The sequence below is a fragment of the Phoenix dactylifera genome, chromosome 13 (genome assembly GCF_009389715.1).
Source record: "Phoenix dactylifera cultivar Barhee BC4 chromosome 13, palm_55x_up_171113_PBpolish2nd_filt_p, whole genome shotgun sequence".
Taxonomy (NCBI): Eukaryota; Viridiplantae; Streptophyta; class Magnoliopsida; order Arecales; family Arecaceae; genus Phoenix; species Phoenix dactylifera.
The window spans coordinates 12031321-12054773 of NC_052404.1; the positions used below are offsets into that span (position 1 = coordinate 12031321).

General features: G+C 39.1%; 2 protein-coding genes across 2 annotated transcripts; both read right to left on the reverse strand.

Annotated features, from left to right (window-relative positions):
* Window positions 1-6390: 6390 nt before the first annotated feature.
* On the reverse strand, window positions 6391-8874 carry LOC103714311 (uncharacterized protein C24B11.05-like). The gene is made up of 9 exons (XM_008801520.4): window positions 8716-8874; window positions 8137-8212; window positions 7980-8045; window positions 7779-7876; window positions 7652-7689; window positions 7453-7540; window positions 7064-7351; window positions 6860-6925; window positions 6391-6723 (listed from the first exon to the last, which is right to left on the reverse strand). Exons 2-9 carry the CDS (start codon window positions 8195-8197, stop codon window positions 6568-6570), a joined length of 861 nt encoding a protein of 286 aa, XP_008799742.2. The 5' UTR covers window positions 8198-8212; window positions 8716-8874; the 3' UTR covers window positions 6391-6567.
* A 3961-nt stretch (window positions 8875-12835) lies between these two features.
* On the reverse strand, window positions 12836-21225 carry LOC103714302 (ATP-dependent zinc metalloprotease FTSH 8, mitochondrial-like). Its single transcript, XM_008801509.4, is given in 9 exon segments — window positions 12836-13549; window positions 14580-14807; window positions 17047-17814; window positions 18049-18534; window positions 18799-18890; window positions 18893-18931; window positions 20493-20568; window positions 20687-20919; window positions 21004-21225. Coding segments are annotated over 7 exon segments (2166 nt in total). The 5' UTR covers window positions 20566-20568; window positions 20687-20919; window positions 21004-21225; the 3' UTR covers window positions 12836-13069.
* Window positions 21226-23453: the final 2228 nt, after the last annotated feature.

Genomic DNA, 23453 nt, shown 5'->3' on the forward strand with positions numbered 1-23453 from the left:
TTGGTGAAGACCTTCCTGCCAGTTATTGCTCTTTTTGCCATTCAAATGCTGTGTTTGATTTAACAGTGTTTCAAAAGGGTCAACTTTTTAAGTGTTGATATCGACGAGTAGCCTCTTAAAAAAATTGAGACCAGGATGTCTCTTCCCTTCCCCTCCCCAGTCATCTTATGGAATAAATTTGATGGTATCAAGGACCAATTTAGAAAGGATATCTCTCGGGTATTTCTATAGTTTTTGTTAGCATAATTTTAAAAATTACATAACAATCTGCATCTTTCATAATATTTTTTTTATTAACGTAATTTTGTATCAATTTATATTATTTTTTTGTTAGTATGATTTTGTTAGAGTGATTTTAAGGATGACGTATCAACCTGTATCATCCATAATATTTTCTTTTGCTAATATGATGATTCATTGGCCTATATTATTTTTTTTTAATATAGAGTCGAGTATATGTAACTTCTAAGATAAACTGAATATGATGAAATAAAAAAATAAAATTACTTTTTTCTTTCTATTTTTGTATATTTTTTCTTTTATAAATATTTTAATAGTTTTCAGTATTTTGCTGGCCACAAGATAAAAACAAAGTCTTCACAATAGGCTACTCGAGCCTATCTTTGGAATGCGACCTAATAGATGTTGGAGTTTTAATTAAGAAAAAATATAAATTTTTCTTATCCCCTAACTTGTAGTTGTTTTAGGTTCTTTAAAATATCTTTTGTGAGACATCTCATTATCTATCTCGGTCTTCGGATCGAGTCTATAAATAGATTCTTTTAGGATTAATCCTAATCCAATCTAATCTCTCTCACTGTCTTCCAAAAATTTCATCTACAAACATAGTTCTTTTATTTTTCAACTTTCTACTTTCTATATTATTTTATTTTCTGAACAACTGAAGAAGTCGATCGAGTCAAGTCTTTCCAAAGATCGTGCTCATTAGAGAAGGATCAGGCTAAGCCGGATTATTGTACCTCAGAGATGAGATCGCTGCAAATCCGCACATAGGGGACGAATCACGTTCTTTGATTCAGTCAGGCTCTTTTCAATTTTCTAAATTTATTTTAATAAATTATTTGTTTATAAAATCATAATATAGTCATTTTTAGATAAATAATTTTTTTCAATAATAAAAGCATCTCTTTAGGCCGCGGCATAGCTCAAAACACTCTCTTTTTTTTTTTTAAAAAAAAAAAAAATCAAACCGGAGGCAAGGGAGTTTCCCCTAGGACTTATTGCTATTTATTATTGGTGATATGACTACGCACATAACAGAGCATTGTCCCCATTGTCATTAGAAGCGTGCGAATGCCTGCAAATATATGCCGGACCGACCTCCCTTTTTGACGTCTGTCATTCCAACGTGCATGCCTTTTAACAATGAGTTGCATGCACGCCTTCCACTTTGAGCGGTGGAGTTTGGTTGAAGTTTTTTTTTTAGATGGAACGGGTTCTCTCAAGTCAACTGCATCTTGGAGCCTCTCATGAAGTAGAAAATATCTTGGCGCACGATGTAGGATGCTAGCTGGTCCCTGTTCTTCACGTTTTCTTTTTAGTACTTAACAAATCTTGAGAGCTTTTGATTGAATTCATACTTCTAGCCCCTAGCTAAGTAACTTCTCTCCAAAGTTGATCCGATTGGAAGGATGATGAGGCAAATTCTTTTAATTTGCTTAACTTTGATTTCTCAAAAACAACATATAGTAGCGAATTGTGAAAGTGGAGTTCTTCGTCCTCTTTTTTTTTTATTATTATTATTAACTTGATTGTAAGATCTGCCCTTATAAGTCCAGTCGAATTTCTTTTTTAGTTGAAAGATATTACAACCTTACTAGAACGGTCATGGCTAGTAAAAATAATTAGAAAAAAGTAAAAATCTTCTTAGAGTTGGATTTTGTGTGTTAAATCAACTTGCTCTCTTTGCCTAACTATTTCTGGATTGATGGTTACACCGAATCAAAATCTCTTTTGAAAAGAACATGTCCAAACCCAAATATCATTGTATGCTCCTGAATGCTATTGCATCCAATCTTTAGAGGTTGTCCCACGCCTACAGTACTCACCGAAAGCTTCATTTTGGTGCTTCAGATATCAAAAACGAATGTCACATGAAAAAATTATGATCTTCAAAAATTCACGTTTGTAATTGAGTTCTAGATATGATGGAGATTGTTTAAGTTATCACAATGAGTTTAGTGGTCCTCTTGAATCAATTTATAAAAATTAATAGGCAGAAAAAGTTAAGAAATTGCACAATTATATCTAAGTAGATGTCTATAGTAAAATAATAAATTAATATAGTGGGAGATATTAATTTTTTTGGTTCGTCAATTACTATCATGTTATAAGTTGGAGACACATTCATAAATTTATAAAATGAGGCATGTAAATAAATGATCTTATTTTGCCATCACATGCTTCATTCTTTGCTACATATTTCTACAAATGCTATTGTCCAAGGTGCTTACTAGCACCTGCTCAGGACGTGATAATGTAGTCATCAATTATAATGCATCACCTATGCACGCATTCTTAAGTACTAGTTAAATAGATTTTTTTTTTGTTTTTTTTTTTTACGTGAAGGAAGGATTCACCTTCTTTGCACAAATCTACTATTTGAATCACCCACCACACAAATCTCAAAGTACTCCAAATATTGTTATTTATCCACCTGCATAGATTTCAAAGCAACTAGTGGATGATCCAATGGTAGATTCATGCAAAATATACACCCCTCAGCCTTCTAAGGAAGGTGATCTTAAGGTGACCTTCCTCACAAGCAACGCCTCATATATTAGAGTGACCATGAGATCCATTGCCTAGGTGGCAATGTGCTCCCATTGCCCAAAAGCTTGCTATTGAAAATGATGGAACTTTATTTTCAAAAAAGTGGTAAATAGCTTTATATAAGTGATCATGAGTATGTACATAATTAGACCCAAACATCCTAAACCAAGAAAACATGTAGAAATACCTAGAGGAAAGAAAAATTGTGAGGATGCGTGCAAGCATGTATTCAGTCATATATCTATTATTGACAAGATAGATCAAGGATATTTATACAAAGATAAGATATCCAAATCATACTTTCTGTCTAACTTTAGGTAAGGTCCTAAATAAATTAAAAATAGCATCATAGCGAACCCGACCCATGACCCATATTCCCTAGTAGATATTGCAACATGGATCTATTTGGGCTTACCACTAGCTGATCTTAGTATTTATGATTAGATTTATGGAACTTGTGATTGAATTTGAATGAAATCGGATCCTTAGTCTGCCAAGAACACCACAACTTAAATAAAAAGAGTATACGAGGATCCGTGCAGATATGTATATAATCCGATATCGGTTATGCACTAAGTAGATCTTACGAAGAAATTCTAATAATATTTTTCGATTACTTTTTTTGGATTGTCGTTATAGAAATCAAGATACTAGAACCTAAAAATGATACACTAATACTAAATCAATCTACCGGCTATAGAACCCAGCATGTGCAAAGCTCATGGCCTCACGAGTCACGAGAGAGGGGAATCAACCGTGAGCACCACTTTGGTGTTTAGATGCTTATAGTAAGTTGCTCGTTTGCAGTCGCCGACATGAGCTTTTTGGCTAACTATGATTTACTACTTACGCGCTACGTGTTGGGTACGGCAGTTTTTTATATGCAAAAAGGACACGCTTGCTTTAGTTATCAAGTGTTCTGCTGACGGTAAGTTTGGATTTTGAGCTCTCTCTCTCTCTCGGTTTGTGCAATTTACCATCTTGCAGGAATTGTGAAATTTTTTGCTGGATGCCTTCGAGGAGAGTAATGTGATTAAGAAAAGCCATCATGTTAAGGCTGTAGAACAATTTAAACCCAAAGCTATTGCCGCAAGAAAAGTAATGGATTTTTTGGATGGTTGTGGTGTCTGTTACTGAGAAGGACGGCCGCGTCCATTCGAACGCACTAAGCAAAAGGAGTGTGGCATCAAGCGTTATGGACTTTTCCATGGAAGCATACGACTTATTACCATTAGAATCACATGCATCACGCCTGCTGTAATCTATTCTAGCCTTTTATTTACGACCGTCCACATCGGAGTTAGCAGCATGCACTTCGCCTCACATAGTCACATGCCAAAGGTCTCGCTAACCATGTGGTTGAGTGTATTTAATTATAAAGTAATGACAATATCGCCTTTCTTGTTCAGAGGTCATTGTTTATGAGGCTCGTGAATGAGATTGATGCCGGGAGAAAGGAACGGTAATAATTACGCGCAGAAGATTCAATGTTTCCCTCTCTTTGTCCATATCAGAGATGGCAATAGGATCTAACAAGATATAGGCCGGATTCGATACATAATAGATAAAAGAATCTGTCAATCCAAACTTGATATGCTTAAACATATCAAGAATTCACATCCAAATCTGATCAGCTTGTTAAACAGATAATTTAGCTTAAAACAAAATTTGAAAACGACAAATTGGTATCCCCATCATCTTTTTCAATTATTTTTGAAATGTAATATAACAATGTGTCAAATTATAATGAATAGAAGGCTTCAATAGCTAAAATTCTCATGCATGTCAAGTAATACATTTTAATAATGACCGAGTAGAAACTTCTGTTATTGATATCTATATTATTACTACCAATGTCTATACGGTGAATGGAGAATTTTGCACAAGACCACTCGCATCATCATCAATAATGGCATAATTATTATCAGTCTTGCATGGGTATGATTTTTTTAACTGTTTTCTTTTTTTTAAAAAAAAAATCAATATAACAACTCTCTCTTCTATCCTTATCTAAAGTGAAGTAGGGTAGTTCGCTTGAGTTGCTTAACCACCCCCGGTGCTCGTGGCACACTATAAAACTTCCACTATGCAGAGGGATTGAGCAGCGCATAACTAGCGATGTAGGAGTCTACTCAGCATCAGTAGCTTCATGTTGCACTCGAGTGATCCAATAGGTGGTTCCACATGTTCCACCATTTTTCCGTTCATTTTCAATATTAATCGTAAAACACCATGAGCAGCAGGATGTTGGGTACGGAATTTAAAGTGAAATTCTTAATTTGTTTATTCCTAGTTGTCATGGGAAAGAAAGAAGGAAAGAAATAAAAGAGATTATTCTCCATAGAGCTTATCCAGCACCATCAATACTCAAAATACATCTCTTTCACCCATGCACATCTAGCTAACACAGCGCCTTACATGCAAGCGAAGCACTATTGGGGGCAATGAATAGCTCATTGAGTGATTATTCATGCAATTAGTCTATACCCTCAATTGTTCCAGTTAGAAGGATCAAGGCACCTCGGAACCATGACATCCAGCAGCAGCAGCATCTCCTCGCATGCTAGAGATTTCTATGTCGGCCATTATTTCCATGTTGAGAGGATATAGCAGCTAAAGCAAATCTAAAACTTAGTGTATATCAAGTAACGAACTTCAATAACATCCACACATATTAATACTTGCATCTCTATGAACAATGGATATAAACCGAATTTTTTATTTTTTTCCCAACATGGTCTTCTCCTTTTTCTGAATGAGTGCAGTGAATTAACGGGGCCAAGGCCATCAGGCATGTCAAGAAGTGCATCTCTTGAACTGCTACTGATGGGACGCTCCAATGGTCCTCAATCCTCTGGGAGACAGCTCATGATTCCCACCTATGGACGGAGAAAATTTGCACCGGAACAGGGTATCTCACTGTAATTTATGGAATATTTGGCTGTGAGGATCCAGAAAGTAGTTGAAGGGAAGGAGCAGTGCCTTGGTGATCGCTAAACAGTAGTGTTGTGGAAGCCAAATTTGACTTGAGCAGCAGGGTCCATAGATGACCTTAGTGCTTAACCTCAAACATATGGAACCGGTCGAAACTGACCAAGTGGTACATAGTATATTATAATGGACTGCGGGACCAAACTGAAGGGACCCATTCAAAAATCCTGGAATCCTTTTTCATGTGTTTTCTTTTTTTCATGATTTAGCTTTAGTGCATAGCATTTTTCATAAAAAAAAAAAGACTCCATGGTCACCAACCCCAGTGCACAACAAATTACCATAGCGTTACATGCGGATTGGAAACTGAGAGTTTTTTGTCCTTTTTTTAAGAGGGAAAACTGATCCATCCTAAATTCTCACAAACAAAGGAGAACATGTAGTATAGGACAATGACCCAACTTGTATGATGAAAGATACTAACCCAAGCAACTACCACGATAAGACAAGAAGCCATCCTTGACCCTTGTTCATATTTCTTTAATCAGAATATGATCTAATTTTGTGTGAAGATTGATGACAACGTAACGTTAAATCCCTATCACCACCCAGCCAGCCACATGCATGGTAGAGAAAATAAGAATATTTGTTATTTCTCAACAATCATACGCAGAGAAAATAAAAATTTTTATTTCTGAATAACGATAACAATACATACATCCTGTGAGGATGGAAACCTGCCCATTCCCAACCATAATTTCACAAGGATGAACCAAGCAGAGCTAGATTGCGAGGATGAGTCCTCGACATCTGAGACTAATTACATGGAAGAAGCATCAAACATTAAGCGGTCACATATGTCTCGATTGCAACCTTGCCCTTGTATCGGACATCCTCTGATTTCTCAGCATCCTCCCACAGCTCGGGCAACGCTTCCCTGATGTTGTGGATGCTTTCCAGTGCATGGTCTGCACCTTTGACTCTATGTGAAGTGCCCACCTGAATCAAACAAATTAAGGTTCAAATTATATAACCATGCCCAACATCAAGCCAATCTTCAGGTTCAGGTTTTGACTGCGATCCAGAGAACAAAACTTGCATCAAAGAAACAATGGGGGGTAGTGAAGGGACTCACCCGCACTGTATGGAGACCAATGCGTTTGCCTGACTGGATATTGCGAAGGCTGTCATCAAAGAAAATCTGGAAAACAATTTGCACCCATGCACAATATCAGTATTCAGTACAATTCACCAAGAATACTTTGAGCAGCAATGCCTATGATTATCTTGGCGATTCCATGTTAGGCTGATATGCAGCGATCAGATTGAGGAGTCTCACCGTTCTCTGGGGGTTAATGTTGGCGATTTTGAGAGCATGCTCCATGGCATCGATGGATGGTTTGCATCGAATTGGCGTCTTCGGGAGTTCGAAACCAGCACCAGCATCTGGCTGAGCGAAGTACTCGAGGATGTCGAAGACATCTGCTGTGGCTGGTAGACCGCATGGCGAAGGCGAATCACCTGGTGGATTCAGAGTCTCAAAGCATATAATTCCTTCAAAACAGTCTTCCAACCCCAGCTTACTAAGTACTTTGGCCGCATGCACCTTATCAGCATTTGTGAAAATCTGTTTTATGATAGCAAAGGCACATGCATCAGATTACAGTAAATCTCAACAGGAACATTTACATCTACCATTCTATGCAAGAGTGTTTGAGAGAAACTTACCACTTTGCGAATTGGCAGGCTCAGGAGAAGATGTCTGAGGACAGGATCTGGCTTCAGCTTGTCATAAGGCAATCTTCCATGAACAAAACTGTTGAATACCGAAATAGTTGGTGATTAATATAACAGAGAGGGACCATCACAAAATTATCGGCATGGAAACAAGGTGACTGACAAGGAGGGAAGATGTGGCATTCAATACCTGTGGTAATCCTCATAATCAAAATTGTAGCCAATGGCCTGGGCAACATACAGCAGAAGACAGATTAGGAAACAAGCAGAACAGTAGTTTCAGATATTGGGAACAAAGAAAACGTTATCTATCATACCCTTAGACCGGCCATGGTTGTCCCGTAGTACTTGTACAGTAAATTACACAAGTCTGGCATCTTGCTCTCCTCAATCCCGAGCTTCTCGACCATATAATCTGAACATGATAGCAATAGTTGTGAGCCAGACGTGCCCACTGCAAACACTCTAAACATGATGCGGAGCAATCATGAACAAAATCTAGAGAAGTGAATGCGCACCTCCAATGTTTTTGCAGCACTCGGTTGCCAGGCCAGAGCTATAGGGGTACAGAGTATCGTCGAGATCTACATGTTGTCACGAAGAAATAAAGTTGGTAAATACTTGCTCTGCTCAACCAATATGACTCAGAACAAACCTCCAAAGCAGAATGCATACCAAAGAGAAGGCAGTCGTATTTAGGCCTCTGAGCCGGTCGGTATCGGTCCTCGAATTCCATTTCGATCTGTTAGAACTTCAAAAGAAGAACAGAAGAGTCTTACTAATACCGAACAAAATCAGCAAAATGAAGATGGGAAGGATATATAACATCCGATCATCCAAGAAGACGCATTATTAGTTTATTCTGGCAACTGGATTAAATGAATGCACGCACTTTCTTCCCCCAAAATCTTTAAAACATATGGCCGTATTAAAACCTCCCACCTTTCAGTAAGGGCAAAAAAACAATTTTTCGAAAATCAGGCCATCAAAGTTTCAACTCCCCGATGAATCGAGAAGGTCATCTTAAAGCCTTTCTCGAAATCAATTATTAAAAAAGATTCATCTTTTAAGTCTCCATCACCAGAGGCCCAGGGAATGCAACCCTCCAAAACAGAATGCATTTGATTAACTAGCGAAATAAATCGAATGATCAACAAGAAGTTAGAAACTTTTCCACGAAAACAAGTCTCCGTCCAGATTTATTTCTCGGGACAACAAGCAAGATAAGTCGGAGGACAGGGATGGGAAAAATACCGGATTCAAACGTCCAAATATCCAATACGCAATGCGGAAGAGATCAATAGAGACGGAAAGAAAAAATCAAAGATGAGATCGAAGGAGGGCAAAAGCTAGGGTTTTTCTTCGAGGAGAGGAATGGCGAAATCGAAGGCGGAGGGGGAAGAAGAGAGGTCGGGGTTCCTGGGTTTAAATAGGCGAACCGTTGCGCCTTCTAATCGCGTTTAGTACTAATTAAGATTTTTCTTAAAAAATGACGAACAGAAGAACAAACGGGAGGAGAAGGTGCCTCGCTTCCGCGCCCGCCAGCTGTCACTTAATAATTGGTGGAATGGTAGCTTCTCGATCCCAACTAACGCGGTTCACGGTTTAATCGTCTTCGCAGTCAAATTATTTACGAAACTATCTCGTTCTAGATACGTGGATCATTCAAAGACATCGGTCTAGGAACGTCCTTTGGACGTCGGACGGCGAACGTAACGGCGTCATCCGTGACGCTTGAGAAGACGCGTCGGAGAGGGTATTCGCACCGGGTAGTGGTCGTAGTCATACGTCTCGCATGGGGGCTTTTCTTAGCCGTAAAATAATAACGCCACAAAGAGTACCGACCAAGGTTTCAATTCCCTAGCTCGTGGGTCAGTGAGAATGAGCTCAAAGGTGGAGGGGTTTCATAACTTCACGGAAAAAAATGGTTTGGTGTAGAAAAAGCATTCTATTCACCGGCCAAATGATGCACGCCGCTCGTTGTTAGGCTGCGGAGGATGCAAACCAACTTATTCTCTCGAATATCTGTGGAATTTTGGCATATGATCCCAAATAAATTTTCATAGCATAAATTGATTTTGCACTTCATAGCTGAGGCTTATGTTATAGAGTGCACGCAATCTAGCTACCTATCAATTCGTTTGACTAGCATGATTGTTGTTTGGCATGTGGTGATTTGATTAATCTGTCATGGATGGTGCTGTGAATTTTTATGAATTATCTTTTATTTTTCTGTCATATTGATAAAAAATCTCATGATATTATTAAGTAAAGAATAATTGCAGTATTTGCCGATAGTTATTATCTACTATAAATAGAAAAAATAGTATATCAATAAATTCTCCCTGAGTATGGATTCTCTCCATATGAGTGCCATACTATGGAATGCTGTGCAACCCTTAACGATCATCATTCTGAAGATAGTTGGTCATCAAACAACAAATACCGTCACCGTCTAATATGTGTATTATTTGATGGCCGTCGAAAATAGATTCTGGTTCAATACCCTTGCATGAGAAAAGCATGGGGTGCATATAATTTTTTTTTTTTTTTTGAAGTGGGTGCGGTTAATATTTTTTTATTTAACTCCAAAAGGTTAGGTTAGGTTCATGTGATGGACCAAGCAAAATAACTTGGGAAAGCTAGGCATGAGTTATTGCGAGAAGAGACAGGTGTGTAGTCCATTAAAGACCAACGTGTCTCACGTAGGGGGCCATCGGACCAAAAGGATCTTGGAGAAGACCCATGTCGTCGAATTTAGTGAAGCTCTGGGGAAGGCCAGTGCAGTTAGTTTAGGAGGCAATTATTGGAGCACATACTCTCCGGATTTTGACCTCCAGCTGGTGGATACACGTGGCAACCGGATGCCCATCGACCCTCCAATAGTGCTTACAGGTTGGCAAAGAGTGGACACGTGGCGTAAAACTGCTAATGGAGATGTGATGAGCCAACGATGCAATGATTCGTTGGCATTCTTCCAGCTTTCAATCCATAGATTCGTTTTGGTGTCCAAAACTATCATCCCTCTCTCTTTTTTTTGTTGTCAAATTTATGCTCGAGCGTTCCACTGGCGTAGGTTTCTCTGGGCTGGCAGAAAGGAGAGCCGTCCATTCGAAGGCGACCACTGAATCGTGCTAGCTGGAATGCAGTGTATGTGACACCAACATTGGTGGTCCAAACTTTGATTGGGCGTCCTGAGTTACGAGTGCAGTACCCGGAGGAGTACGATTCTTGACAGTAAAGAAGTGCTCAGATGGAAGGACAAGTTTGGGTTCACATGTCCCCCTACAATAATTGCAGCCTTGCTGTTTCTGTGCCAAAATATGCTTCTGCCCCCAAGATATTTGGGTGTCATGCTCTCTCTCTCTCTCTCACGCACATACATGCAGAAAACAAAGGTCTGTAACATCAATTACACATGAGAGTTGGATTTCAAGACTCCTTTATCTTTTTTTATTTCAAGACTCTTTGATGGGTATCGACTGCACTGGTCGTAGTTAGTAGCATTGCTTATTAAAGAGGAATCGCTCTGATTTCACACGATATTTTCATTCGGGAACATGGAACGCCGAGTAGGGCTGACCATGGAATTTGGTGGTGACAGATGGAGCAAGTAGGAGAGTCGGAAGAATAAAAAAAATCAAAAAAGTATCCGGTATAAAAGCACGGAGACCGGATTGCTCTATTAAATTTTTGTTCCCAGTGCCACCAATTATTCATGCGTATCCTGATGGTCATGTTCCAGGATATAAAAAGTGATACGGTCCAATTTCGGCTAGAAGTATATTATCTTATTTTTTTCTATTTTTTTTATGATTGACAACCTCTACATGGATGATAAAGACTCCTCAACGAGCCTACTCTTCCTGCAACGTTCAACTTCCTTGCAAACATTGAAACGCAATATGATGGAGCAATATATATATATATGTAGGTATGTATGTATGTAGTTTATAGTTTCCTGTTGGAGTTATAGTTGATTAATGCAACTTGTCATGAAACGAAATGATTGACAATTGGGAGTATTTCATTTTTTATTCACAATGTAGTTTTTATTCAGTCTTAAATAATGAATGGGCAAGAACTAGTGTTTTGTATAGCTTATAGGCCTCGGAATAGGCTACAGTCTCTGACGCTTAGATCTAGTTTTGTCTAAAATGTAATCTCAACTCTTACGTGAATGAAAGATTCAGTCAAAAGAAGCAAACTTTTTTTTTAAACAGATAGATGCATTCTTTTATGCTTTTCTTTAATCTTGCGTCGATACTGTGGAACTTGAAAAAATTTGATTTTGGAATTAAATATTCCTACCTCTGTAGCGTGTCGAAATAATCCGCTGTTCTTATCTCGGAGGTTTCCTATAAAAATAGGTTAATTTGTATTTTTCAAAATAAAATTAAAGATAGGACAGAAGCATGCATCTCTTTAACTACGTGATCAAGTTATGGCCATATAAACCTCCGGTTAAACTTGGCTCCACTAATAATTTTGAAAGGACCGGCCTGACGTCGCGCATACAATTGTCATGCTTGTGATTGTTTCTGTTAAAAAATATGGCCTTTGGACCGTGAAACCACTCGAGTCACCCCCGGAGCCGCGTAGCGGCCAAGGAACATAACAAGAGAAAAAAACGCAACCTTCCAATGGAGCAGGTAATGAACCACCGCTGCAAGGAAGACCGCGGAGAGGACGCTCCATGGTTTCCCGTCCATAGGAACATTATTAAGAGTTGAGCAAGCGAAAGCTCCACCACTTTTAACTCTTTCCACTTCCTCAAATTTTCTACTGGGTGATCCATCTCCAGGACCGTTCCAGTTTGTCTCATTGCAGAAGCTTTTGATACCATTGGCCAACAGACTCGACCCACAGGCCTGTTAACATCATGCATGCTTATGATTTGAATGACACAGACAGACAGAAGAACAATTATTTACCTCTAACCAATTTGCCGGGCCAATCAGGCCTCGAGAATACATTCGAAGAAAGCTGGAATTGCACCAAAATATTAGGATGTTAAGCAATAAATCCAAGATTAGAGGATTTCTGAACTCATTGGAAGTGGCTCGAGTACAGGCTCAAAGGGTGAGAGTAAAACAAGAGACCAAAACGAGCATGGCAAATGAACCAAGAAACGCACAGCAATGATAAGGATGCAGCTGTTTTTGAGTTCAACAGACATAAAATAATTTTCTGATATCCCAATTAGTTGTTCTAATCTCCCTGATCATCCACTCCAAAGGTGAGAAAATGGATGAGATCCCCTCCTCTTCGATGACCCACCACGCAAACCAGAATAATTGATTGGGGACACTCCAGTTTTTAGAAAACCATACCAACATCCAACACAACAAAAACACTTCAAATAATTAAAGCCTAAAAACACAAACAATGCCTGCTTTGCTGTATTGGACCACAATAGCAGGGAGAATTCCCAGCTCAATTTTGTCAAATATATAAATATCTATGACAAATGAATAGAGAAAATGAACTAAGCTTACCCGCCAAGGCGTTTGTCTGATGCAGATGCTGATCTGTACAGTTTCTCAAATACAAGGAAAAACAAATGTGGAAATTGATATGTTAAGCAGCCATTGCCAAAACACCCTGGCTATGTGGGCACAACTTCCCCACTGAGTGATGATGACCTGTCATCTTCCTCCATGACCTTTGAAGGTTCTCTACCCTCATCGTCCACTTCCTCTTGGAACCCTTGTTTAAACCTATCATAATTTGTTGGTTCACCTAGTTTGAAGGGGCGCTCACCAAGGACCCTGACCAAGTCGTCTTGGCGCAGGACCTCCTTTTCCAAGAGCAGCTCAGCAATCTGGATGACATGATCCGTGTGTTCCTTTATCAGTTCCACCGTTCTCTGATAGGCCTTGCTAACCCATTCCCTCACCTCAGCATCAATAATCGCTGCGGTCTTGCTGCTGTAAGGCATGATCATTGCGGAAGTATCATCCCTCTGCGGAAATGAAAGGAGCCCAACCTTGTCACTGAAACCATATACTGCGACTTGAGCATAAGTCATCTTGGTCACTTTCTCCAAATCATCTTGAGCTCCGGTAGAAATCTTCCCCAACAAAACCTAGGAACCCATAAAAAATGACTTTTAAGTTATTGTCATGGACTCATGGTTAAACCATCCATCAGTCATCGCGCAAAACATTAATTTAAATGCATTGAATGATGGTGATCCAATACACTTTTGTGCTTTCATTTATGCCTTGGGATTTTCATATATCTTCACTTTGCAAGGAGTTAAAGTTTGTAATCAGTCAGATTATACTCCAGGACTGAAGTACAGGAGGCCACTAATAGAATTGGCATGACATTAATACAGAAATCCACCATTTCGGTTTTACGATCATCAACCAGCAACACACAGTATGGCAAAACCTTTTGAAAGGTGTGAACAGTCTTGGTTATAATTGGAACTTCAACCCAAATGGCATGTCCATAAACAGTCACATGTTCTGTTAACCAAGCTAAAAGTCAACGGCTTACTGCTTTATAAAAGGTTCTAAAAAACACATGGATCAGCAGAAGCAGATACACCTAGGACATCATGCTTTCAAGAAACAGCGGATTCCAAAACACAAGACCAGAGCATTCAATTCAAACATTTTAACCTTGTTAAGATGGACATTTGATTGACAGGGAAAGAAAAAACAGAAAGATACTCATAATTTATTTGAAATTACATGCATAAACAATGATATTCATTTCCCACCTAATACTTAATCCAGTAAAGATTCTTAGCAAAAACTCCAACTGTTAAAACAATCTAATTAAAGAGAAAAATATCACAAAAAAAAATCCCTGCATGACATACCATAATATACACTGATGCCGTTTTACTGAGATGTATTGGTTTAGGCAGTATATGCAAATTATGAAAGGAACTATCAAATACTACTTTCAATTATTATAGTTTAATGGTATCAAGTGCAATATCACACTATCAGGGAAAAGAGAGATATATAATCTACTTTGAAAATTTTCATAATAACATATCTAAGTTTTATTTTCCTATCCTTTTTCCCTTTTTTTTTTTAAACTTCTTGCATGGAACCTGATTATTTAATAGATGAAAGCAAAGGGAGACAATTTTTTACCTCTTCAGATGCACGCCCACCTAGTGTCCTGCATGTCATGTCAAAAAGCTGCTCCTTGGTCAGTAGGAGGTTTTCATTTGGCACGTACTGGGCAAAGCCCAATGCCGCAGTTCCACGTGGAACTATGGTAACTTTAAGTAAAGGCTCTGCATGCTCCAAAAACCATCCAGCAACAGCATGACCTGATTCATGGTAAGCAACAGTTCGACGTTCCAGCTTGCTGATCACCTACCAACAAGATAACGGCATCAGCTTTGCCAGTTACAGCGACAAAGTCAGGATAAAAAATCTTTGTAGCACTAGCAGGAGAATTTGAAGCATAATAAGCTTCAGTCTGGAATTTTGGTTTCAAAAATGTTGATATTAATATAATTGAAAAACTTAGTACAGAGTTTTAATTGGCTATCAGTGGTACAGGCTAATACATTTTTCCTGATATTTCTACTGCTAAATTTTCAGGAAATCCACGAATGCTTTTGAGCCACTTATATACATGTAATATGCCTTGCAGAGTGTAAATGTACTCAGCAGCTCTGTCGATGCATAAGGATGCCAAAAGATAGCAAGACAAGGTTTAACATTATTGACTAAACCCTGATATTATTCATGTCTCATGGAGCACAAAATGTCTGGCAACGTTGGACTTTTACTCCAAACAACCTGTTCCATGTTGTAAATAATTTTAAACAGCAGGATTGCCTGATAACTGAAGATGTATCTTTCTTCAATTTAGACCACAAATTGCCAAGACTGCAAATGGAACGTGTTTAATCTATTTTCTTTTAATTGGTCAACAAAAGTTGGAGAATAAGTATTTGCAATACATCAGTTACAAGAAAATGCACAAGGGACATAAACAAACCTGAAATAAAAGTGAAAGCACATCACTCAAATAGTTTACAAACTCTACAACCACCAGTAAGACCAAGAAAAGCCCATATGCTTGTCAGCTCAGCTAAGCATATAAAAGAAAGCTTGCCAGTTTGTTGGATAACCTAAGCATATGGAAGAAAGATGTAACTTCTCCTGACCTATGTCCCTCCTTCCATGACGGCCTTCCCCTGTGAGCCCAACGAAAAACATTGCCCAGATCCACTTCCACTAGGGCAGTGTTTGGTTAAGCGAGTGGCAGAACCAAAGTGGGGTTCTGATGAAAGTTGTCAAATCCATGTGTCCAGGTCCATAAAAATGAAGACCAAACTGCTAATTTTAAGCCTTAGACTTTCAGAGAAGGTTTCGGAAAGTGGGCACCCTTCACTTTCAAGCATTTACTTCCAACCAAATACAACCCAGGAGAGGTGCATGAATCTATGGCCTACTTGTCTCAAGAATACAACAAGGTCTTTTGCCTCCATTAGAGGTATCACTCTATATAGCATAAAAAACACTGGACCACCAAAGTAGGAAGGGCCCAGCTTTTTCAAAAATTAATTCCATCAAAACTGACATCAGGAACAGCACATGCAGACAGTTACAGGTGTTAAAACAGGAACTCTGTGGGCTCCAATCAAACACCAATTAATCGCTTCCCAAGCTGAACAGGTCCTCTTTGTTCATGAACCCTAAAAACTAAAAAAAGATGTCAATTTTACGTGTCTACATGAGAAGTTTAATGAAGGAGAACTTTTCCTCACAATGTTTCCCACTCCCCACTTTCAAATAATCCACACTGAATTTGCAAATCCAACCAAAACAAAGACCTTAATTTTTTATCATCCTACAAAACGTCAACAGTATCACTTGAAGAATACCTAGTGCACATCCAGCAAGACTAGGAAGCATGACCAGCAATGCATATAATAGCGGAGGAGACAATTTGCTGAAACATCCATTGCTAAGCAAATAAGACAACAATTGAGCATCTCAAAGAGCTTAAACTCATATTGGTAGTTTGCTGGCCAACCATTTAAACAGAGGAGGATAGAATGGGAGAAGAGGGAGCTGGAAAAGCAAATAGATCCAGCAAGGTGCAAGGGATGATAAAGGCTGAAAGAATTTATCTTGAAAACAAAAGTTCTTTGAAGAAAACACGAGAAAAATCTAAAAATAGATGGGAGTTTTTCTAATCTCAATTGTCATGCATGGATTATGTTTACATGTTTAAGAATGTCTAATGGCATAAGCTTAGCTGATTAACTTAAATAGCAGCCAAAAAAAAAAAAATAGAATGAGCACAATGTCACTCACAGGAAATTACCAAATATAAATCATTGAAAATGATAAAGTTCTCGCAACAGAAGAGAAGTGTGTATATTAAAGCATCCTAATAACTTAAAGTCTTAAACAATAGCTTAAATGACAATACTCGAGGAAGGTTCATGGTAATAACAGCAACACAAATGAAGAGGGACCGCAAAATAATTAAGATGACAATATTCAAAAAGAGGTTAAGAAAAATAGTACGAATAATAACTCAACAACTATCAATATAAAATAGGAAATGAAATAAACATTGAAGTAAAGTTACCTTGTTTTTCTTCTCCAAACCACCAATTATACGATCAATAGCAGCTTCAAAATGCTGCATTGTAACTTGTGTTTCCTCACTTCTCACAGCTATAAGAGCAGCCTCATTGCAAATATTGGCAATGTCAGCTCCGGCAAATCCAGGCGTAAGGGCAGCCAGCCTTTGAGAGTAATATGATGGATCTTTATCCATCTTGATCTTCTTAAGATATATACGGAATATCTGATCACGTCCTTTTATGTCAGGTTTGTCAATTGTAATTTGACGATCAAACCGACCTGGCCTTAACAGGGCCTTATCCAAGATATCAGGCCGATTGGTGCCAGCAAGTACAACAACCCCAGAAGTTGTCCCAAATCCATCCATCTCCACGAGTAATTGATTTAGTGTGCTTTCACGCTCATCATTGGAACCCGAGAAGCCTCCACGGCCTCTTGCTCGACCAATTGCATCAATCTCATCAATAAAAATTATGCTAGGTGCACACTGTCGGGCTTCTGCAAACAAGTTCCTCACTCTGGAAGGTCCAACACCAACAAACATTTCCATAAAATCTGAACCAGAAATAGACAAGAAAGGTACACCAGATTCCCCAGCTGTTGCCTTTGCAAGATGTGTTTTCCCTGTACCAGGAGGGCCTACAAGAAGGGCACCTCTGGGAATTTTTGCTCCTAGGTCCTCATATTTCTTGGGATTTTTTAAGAAGTGCACAAATTCCATAATTTCTTGTTTGGCCTCATCACAGCCAGCTACATCTTTAAAGAATACCTGGGGCAGGCATTCAGGTAGAAAATTATCACTACCAATTCGACTAAAACGATATAGTGAAAGTCAGTCTAGAAAGCAACGAAAAGATGGAACTGATTAGTGATGAATATGCTCTCCAATGCTACTATTGGTAGTATCATAATTCAATATCCTTATCCTGTAATCAACCCAGAATAGTTAAAGGCGAACATTATAGATGGGAAGAAAGGGCTAGTGCACAAGTGAGATGCTGACCTTATCTTTCGAATTCTTATCCATCTTTGTCACTTGAGCTTTTCCAATGTTAAATATCCCACCATTTCCCCTTCCTGCACCACCACGTATGTTAAATCCACCTTGTACTCTTCGCCCCATTACGTAGAGAAGCCCCACAAGAAACAATGTTGGGGCAAACCTAAGCAATTCCTGGTACCAAATTACTTCAGATGTATATCTGACAGGGACATAATCATGAGGATCTATCCCCAAGGCTTCCTGAGCTTCCTCCAATTTTTCTTCAAATGATTCCACGCTTCCAATGTTGAAGTAATACTTATACTGGCTGCTAGTATGCCTGGGAGGCATATTTGTTGGGGATCCTTGGATCTCACTGTCCTCGGTTTGCTTGCTTATCTTTGGAGAATTTCTGACATACACTTTTGCAACTGATTTATTCGACACAACAATGTGATCCACTAAACCAGGTTCCAACAGCTTATTCTTAAACTGCTGGAAGCTAATCTGTAAGAAATAACATTAAAATCATTTGACATCAAAAAAATGAAAAAGCAAGAAATTACATTAATATCTAGGCACAAACTACTATTACTGAAAAACTACAAATTCAGTCTTCTCAGGACAACAGCACAGCTTTAGTTTTCTGTATAGAACAAGTTACTGGTAGCATGTGACTGAATAAAAATATCAAGGAATCCTATAATTTAAAAGTGACAACAAATAGATGAAATGTAAAATCACTTAATTGGTCATAAATGCAGGACTCACCTCTTTTTGGTCAGAAGAGCCAAACGAAAAGGATGAAAGCAACAGTCCAATAAACAGTAAAGGAGTGAGGTAACTCTGCAACTGCTTCATAAATTCTCCGGAAAATATCCCTGATCTTCCGTATTGGAATTCTCTAAAGGAAACAAAAAATAAATAAATAAATTTGCAAAAAGATACCAAGTACCATGGTATTGAAAAAGATACCATGGACCTCAACATCTATTTACCCTAAATCCATCTCAAACACAGTACAAAGACTTTACTTTCATGCAACACAAATGAGGGCTATAAGGGACCAAGTACCCATCCATAATGAGTATAAAGGCACTCTGCCTTAGCTCAAATTTAATTTAAGGGTCCAAGTTCGAGATTGGATGGGACTAATTTGATCAGTTTCACTTTGAATTTGACTAGAGCAATCCCTCTAACAATCTAAGCCACAAAAGTAAGATACTCTGAAACCATGATACACTTTCTTTTCCAGGTTTTAAATACAGATGTTAAGTCTTCTCTAAAATGCAAGTAAACTTTGCAAAACTATTATACTCTTTTGTAACATCAAGTAATAACCATAGAGAAACTATAAGGAATGGTCCAGGCGCCTTACGACTAGTCCTTGCCTTGTAGCTTGTCAAGATAGGGCCATTAGGTGCACCCCTTGCTCAATTTCGACACATAAATTTGGTTCATGAAAACTAGAATAGCTAAAATTATTGTTCTCAAGCAAGTTTATATCAATTTTGATCTCATTGATCCTAACCAAGTTTTGCATAGATTGAAGAAATTTTCGATGGTGAAGATCTTCATATATTTTGGAAATGATCATGATCATCAAAATTTCATATCTTGTCAATTATCTGGATTGGATAACTACGCATAGGATCTCTAATATTTGGATACTCAAAATGATTGGAGATCTCTTCTACCATATCATTATTTAGTAGATCATCAATCTTGTTGTTTACTTGGTTTGAGATCCGGTTTGAATCTTGGCAAGATGCTTTTATGATCCTATGTCCAACAACCTCATTAACTATATATAAATGAGCTTGAAACATGTCATTGATTTGATGGAGAACTTAAAGAAGCTTAAATAACAAACCATTGCTCAACAATTGTAAATCGATAGGTACCATCGTGATCGAAAGTTTTGCCACTACAATAATAATTTGTCAAGAGTCTACAAGATGCCAGCAGATGGACCCAAGAAAAAAGGTGAAAAGACATGGGAAAAAAAAGAAGAAAAATAGAACCTTGGAATTCGTCAGGAAAAATACCACTTACGAATTCATTATGCAAATAAGGTCACCATAAGACATTCAAAAGCTCATTTATAAAGACACCAAGGACCTAAATCTAATAGAGATAGCATTATAAGTTTCCAAAGCACAAAAGGAATATGTTTGTATGAAGCAACCAACATATCTTGGATGCTGACAAAACATCCAAAAACAAACAAGATAACAGAAGAAACTAATTCGAACACTTCTGACTCTAACTGATGTAAACACTGTTTATAAAACAACCCACCACTCAGAAGATAATTGCATATTCTTTACAATTCCACTAGCAGTATTGTCAAATACCACATTCCATAATTCCATTTGAACTGTTTTGTTACAGATTGTTATTAAACTCCTTTTTTCTTCTTCTATTGGAATAAATACTAAAGAAGATGGAATAATACCACATACCTTTCGATTCCGATTTGTTGTTCTCATTTCCATTCGGAGTTTCCTTCTTAGACTTCGGGTAGTAGTTCTTCATAATCTAGCAATTAACGAAACAGAAAAATTCCAAAGTTAACAGAGCTTCCAAAGAAAGAGAGAGAGAGAGAACAGGGGAAAAAACAGAGATTGGAAGATCCAAACTTTAAACGCCTACTTACTCTTCTTGTTCGGTGATTCAGTAGAAAAAGAACCGCCTAAAGCTAGGATTCGCCAGCAAGAATCTCCAATCCTGCTGGTAATTATTGGCTCCAAAAGCCTTATTCGCTCCAATGGAAGTCAAATAACTCCTCAGAAACCCTAACCCTCCACTGTCACCACGGAAAACCGGTGATTGCAGAAGGGCTTCTTTCGAAAACACAGACCTCGCCCCGTAACCACCCAAGAAAGCGCCCTTCAGAAGGAAACCGATACATAAGAACAGCAGAAAACGGAAGATGATCGAAGAAAACATCGAGGGTATGAGAAACGAACTTACGGTTTCGAATCGGGAACGCGAGGATCGCGCGAGAGAGCGTCCGAGCCTGGTAAGGATCATTTTTTTTCCGCGAGCTAGCGCATGAAATGGCGAGGAGAGGGCGGGGAAGAACACTAGAACGAGGGTTTCGAATCCGATTAACGGGGAGTAAGGGGACAATTGAGGGGGTGCCGTGGTGGGAACGCAAGGAAGAAGGGCTTATATGGTTTTCACGGTCGTCAGCCAGGGAGGATGTCCCAGTTCGGTCTCCGCGCGCCTACGATAAGTTCAGCGGACCCAAGTGCAACATTACCGACGGTGATCGTAACCAGGTTCCGGACGACACGCTGGTTTCGCTTAGCCGGAACGGGGCCCACTTTTGATTTTGGAGGGCTCTCGTCACCGTCAACCTTAACGGTCCGGGTCTCCCTCGGTTTGCAACTTAAAAGGCCCGGATATTTGTATCGTAAAGTGGGACCCACCAAAATATCATCAAATCATATGTGTCGATGCACTAAGTTATTGTAAGAGTAAAGTGTCCGACGAGCGTTGCAGGCAATATGAAACGGAGCGTTGGTGGTCAGATCCCAAGTGAAGGGGGAGGACCTTCTAGAAACTTAAGCAAGTCTTCTCCGCTCCCCCAAGGCTATCGCTTGGGGACCAAGACTCGATGTGCTTGGGCGGGTTAACGGATTGCATGCAAGGAGGTGACAGGATCTCAGATAGCTGATGCAATGGAACTCTTTAAGGGCTCGTTTGGTTCGCGGGGAAGCATTTTCCTTCCTAGGAATATGATTCCTGGGAAAACAAATCCTAGGAAGAGGATGCCTAGGAAAGTATTTTTGGCATGTTTGGTTGACCATGGGAAAGTGACAAATTTCCAAGGTGCTTATGTTTGGTTGGCCATCCACTTTCCTAGGAAAGTTATATATAATTCCTATTATGCCCTTAATAAAAATTAGGTTTTTAATGCCTCTTTAATGCTTCTTTAATACTGAAGGGACTTTTTGGAAAAAAGTAAAAATGAAGTGATTCCCGCCTCATGGGAAAGTAACTTTCCCATGTTTCTCATGGGAAAGTAACTTTCCCCATGTTTCTCATGGGAAAGACTTTCCCATGAAATGTGGGAATCACATTCTCATGGGAATACAACTTTCCCTTCTCTCTCCTTTGAAAACTCCAACCAAACAAGAGCATCTCATTACTTTCCCGTTGACCACACTTTCCCCCCTTCTTTTCCCGCGAACCAAACGAGCCCTAAAGACTTCTTTTTTTTTCGAAAATTGCTTTTCAAAAATATATATTTTTCGTAAACCAAGAATAGTAAATTGATTGGAACATCGAATGGTAAAGATCTTGTACCATTCTATTTAAAATGTTAAAAAATTTTTAGAAAAAAAAGTTATCACACATTTCACTCGTGGAAATTCAACTTTTTATATCTTATATAAATTTTTTTCTTCTAAAATACGAGAATATTATCCTTAAAAAAAAAATTATTTTTTTATCTCTCTATTTAAAAATTTCAATCAAGCGTCAAATATATTTTTTTTTATTTTTTGACTAATTTTTTTTTTTTAAATTTTCCCTACCAAACAAACACATGGAGTCGAGCAGCTACTACCACCTTGAAAATAATAATAACAATAATAAACAATAATAATAAAAAAGAGAGTGCAGCAATGGAGGACTTCTTGGTCCTTCCTCGCGCTCTTCCCGCGCTCTCCTTTCTCCACCCCAGTTCCACCTTCCTCCTCTTTCCCCTTAAAAATTCCACCAATCTCTCCCTCCCAGAACCAACCACAAACATCTGAGCCCATCCGAGCCTCCTCCCGGTCGTAACCTGACCTCCCAAAACCCTTCTCCCTTCCTCCCCCTCCCCTCTATGGATCTCTCCCGTCTCACCCCTCTCGCCGTCTGGAAATGGTCCGCCGCCCTCTCCTCGCCCGCGCCCTCTCCCTGGCCACTGCCAAGAAGACGATGCCCTCCTCCTCAACCCATTCTTCTGGACCTACTTCAGCATGACCTACGTCTTCTTGCCCTGGCTCGTCGCCGTCCTCCTCCCCGCTCCCACGTCCCCAAGCGGGATGTCAGCCTCCCCCGCGCCCAGATTGGGTTCGCAAGTCTTCGGATTCATCGATCACCGGCTTGCTGGCCGTGAAGGGCGCCCGTGTTGCACCTGATCTTGGGGCGGGTGGGCCAGTGTGGGAATATGGCTTTTGGCTGCTACGGCGCTCTCCATGCGCTACCACTCAATAATTCTTGTCATGGCGAGATTGTCGTATGAAGGGCGAAAGGCAGAGTTGGAGGAGTCTCTGATCGTGTAGACCTTTGGGGAGAGGAACACGGAGTATATGAAAAAGTCAGGTATATGCTAATTCCTCTTTTCTATTGATCGATCAGTGTGTGGGTTTAGCATCTTTGCTCTTTTTCTTGTTAGCAGGAATCTTTCTCTCAGAAAGATGAGCTTG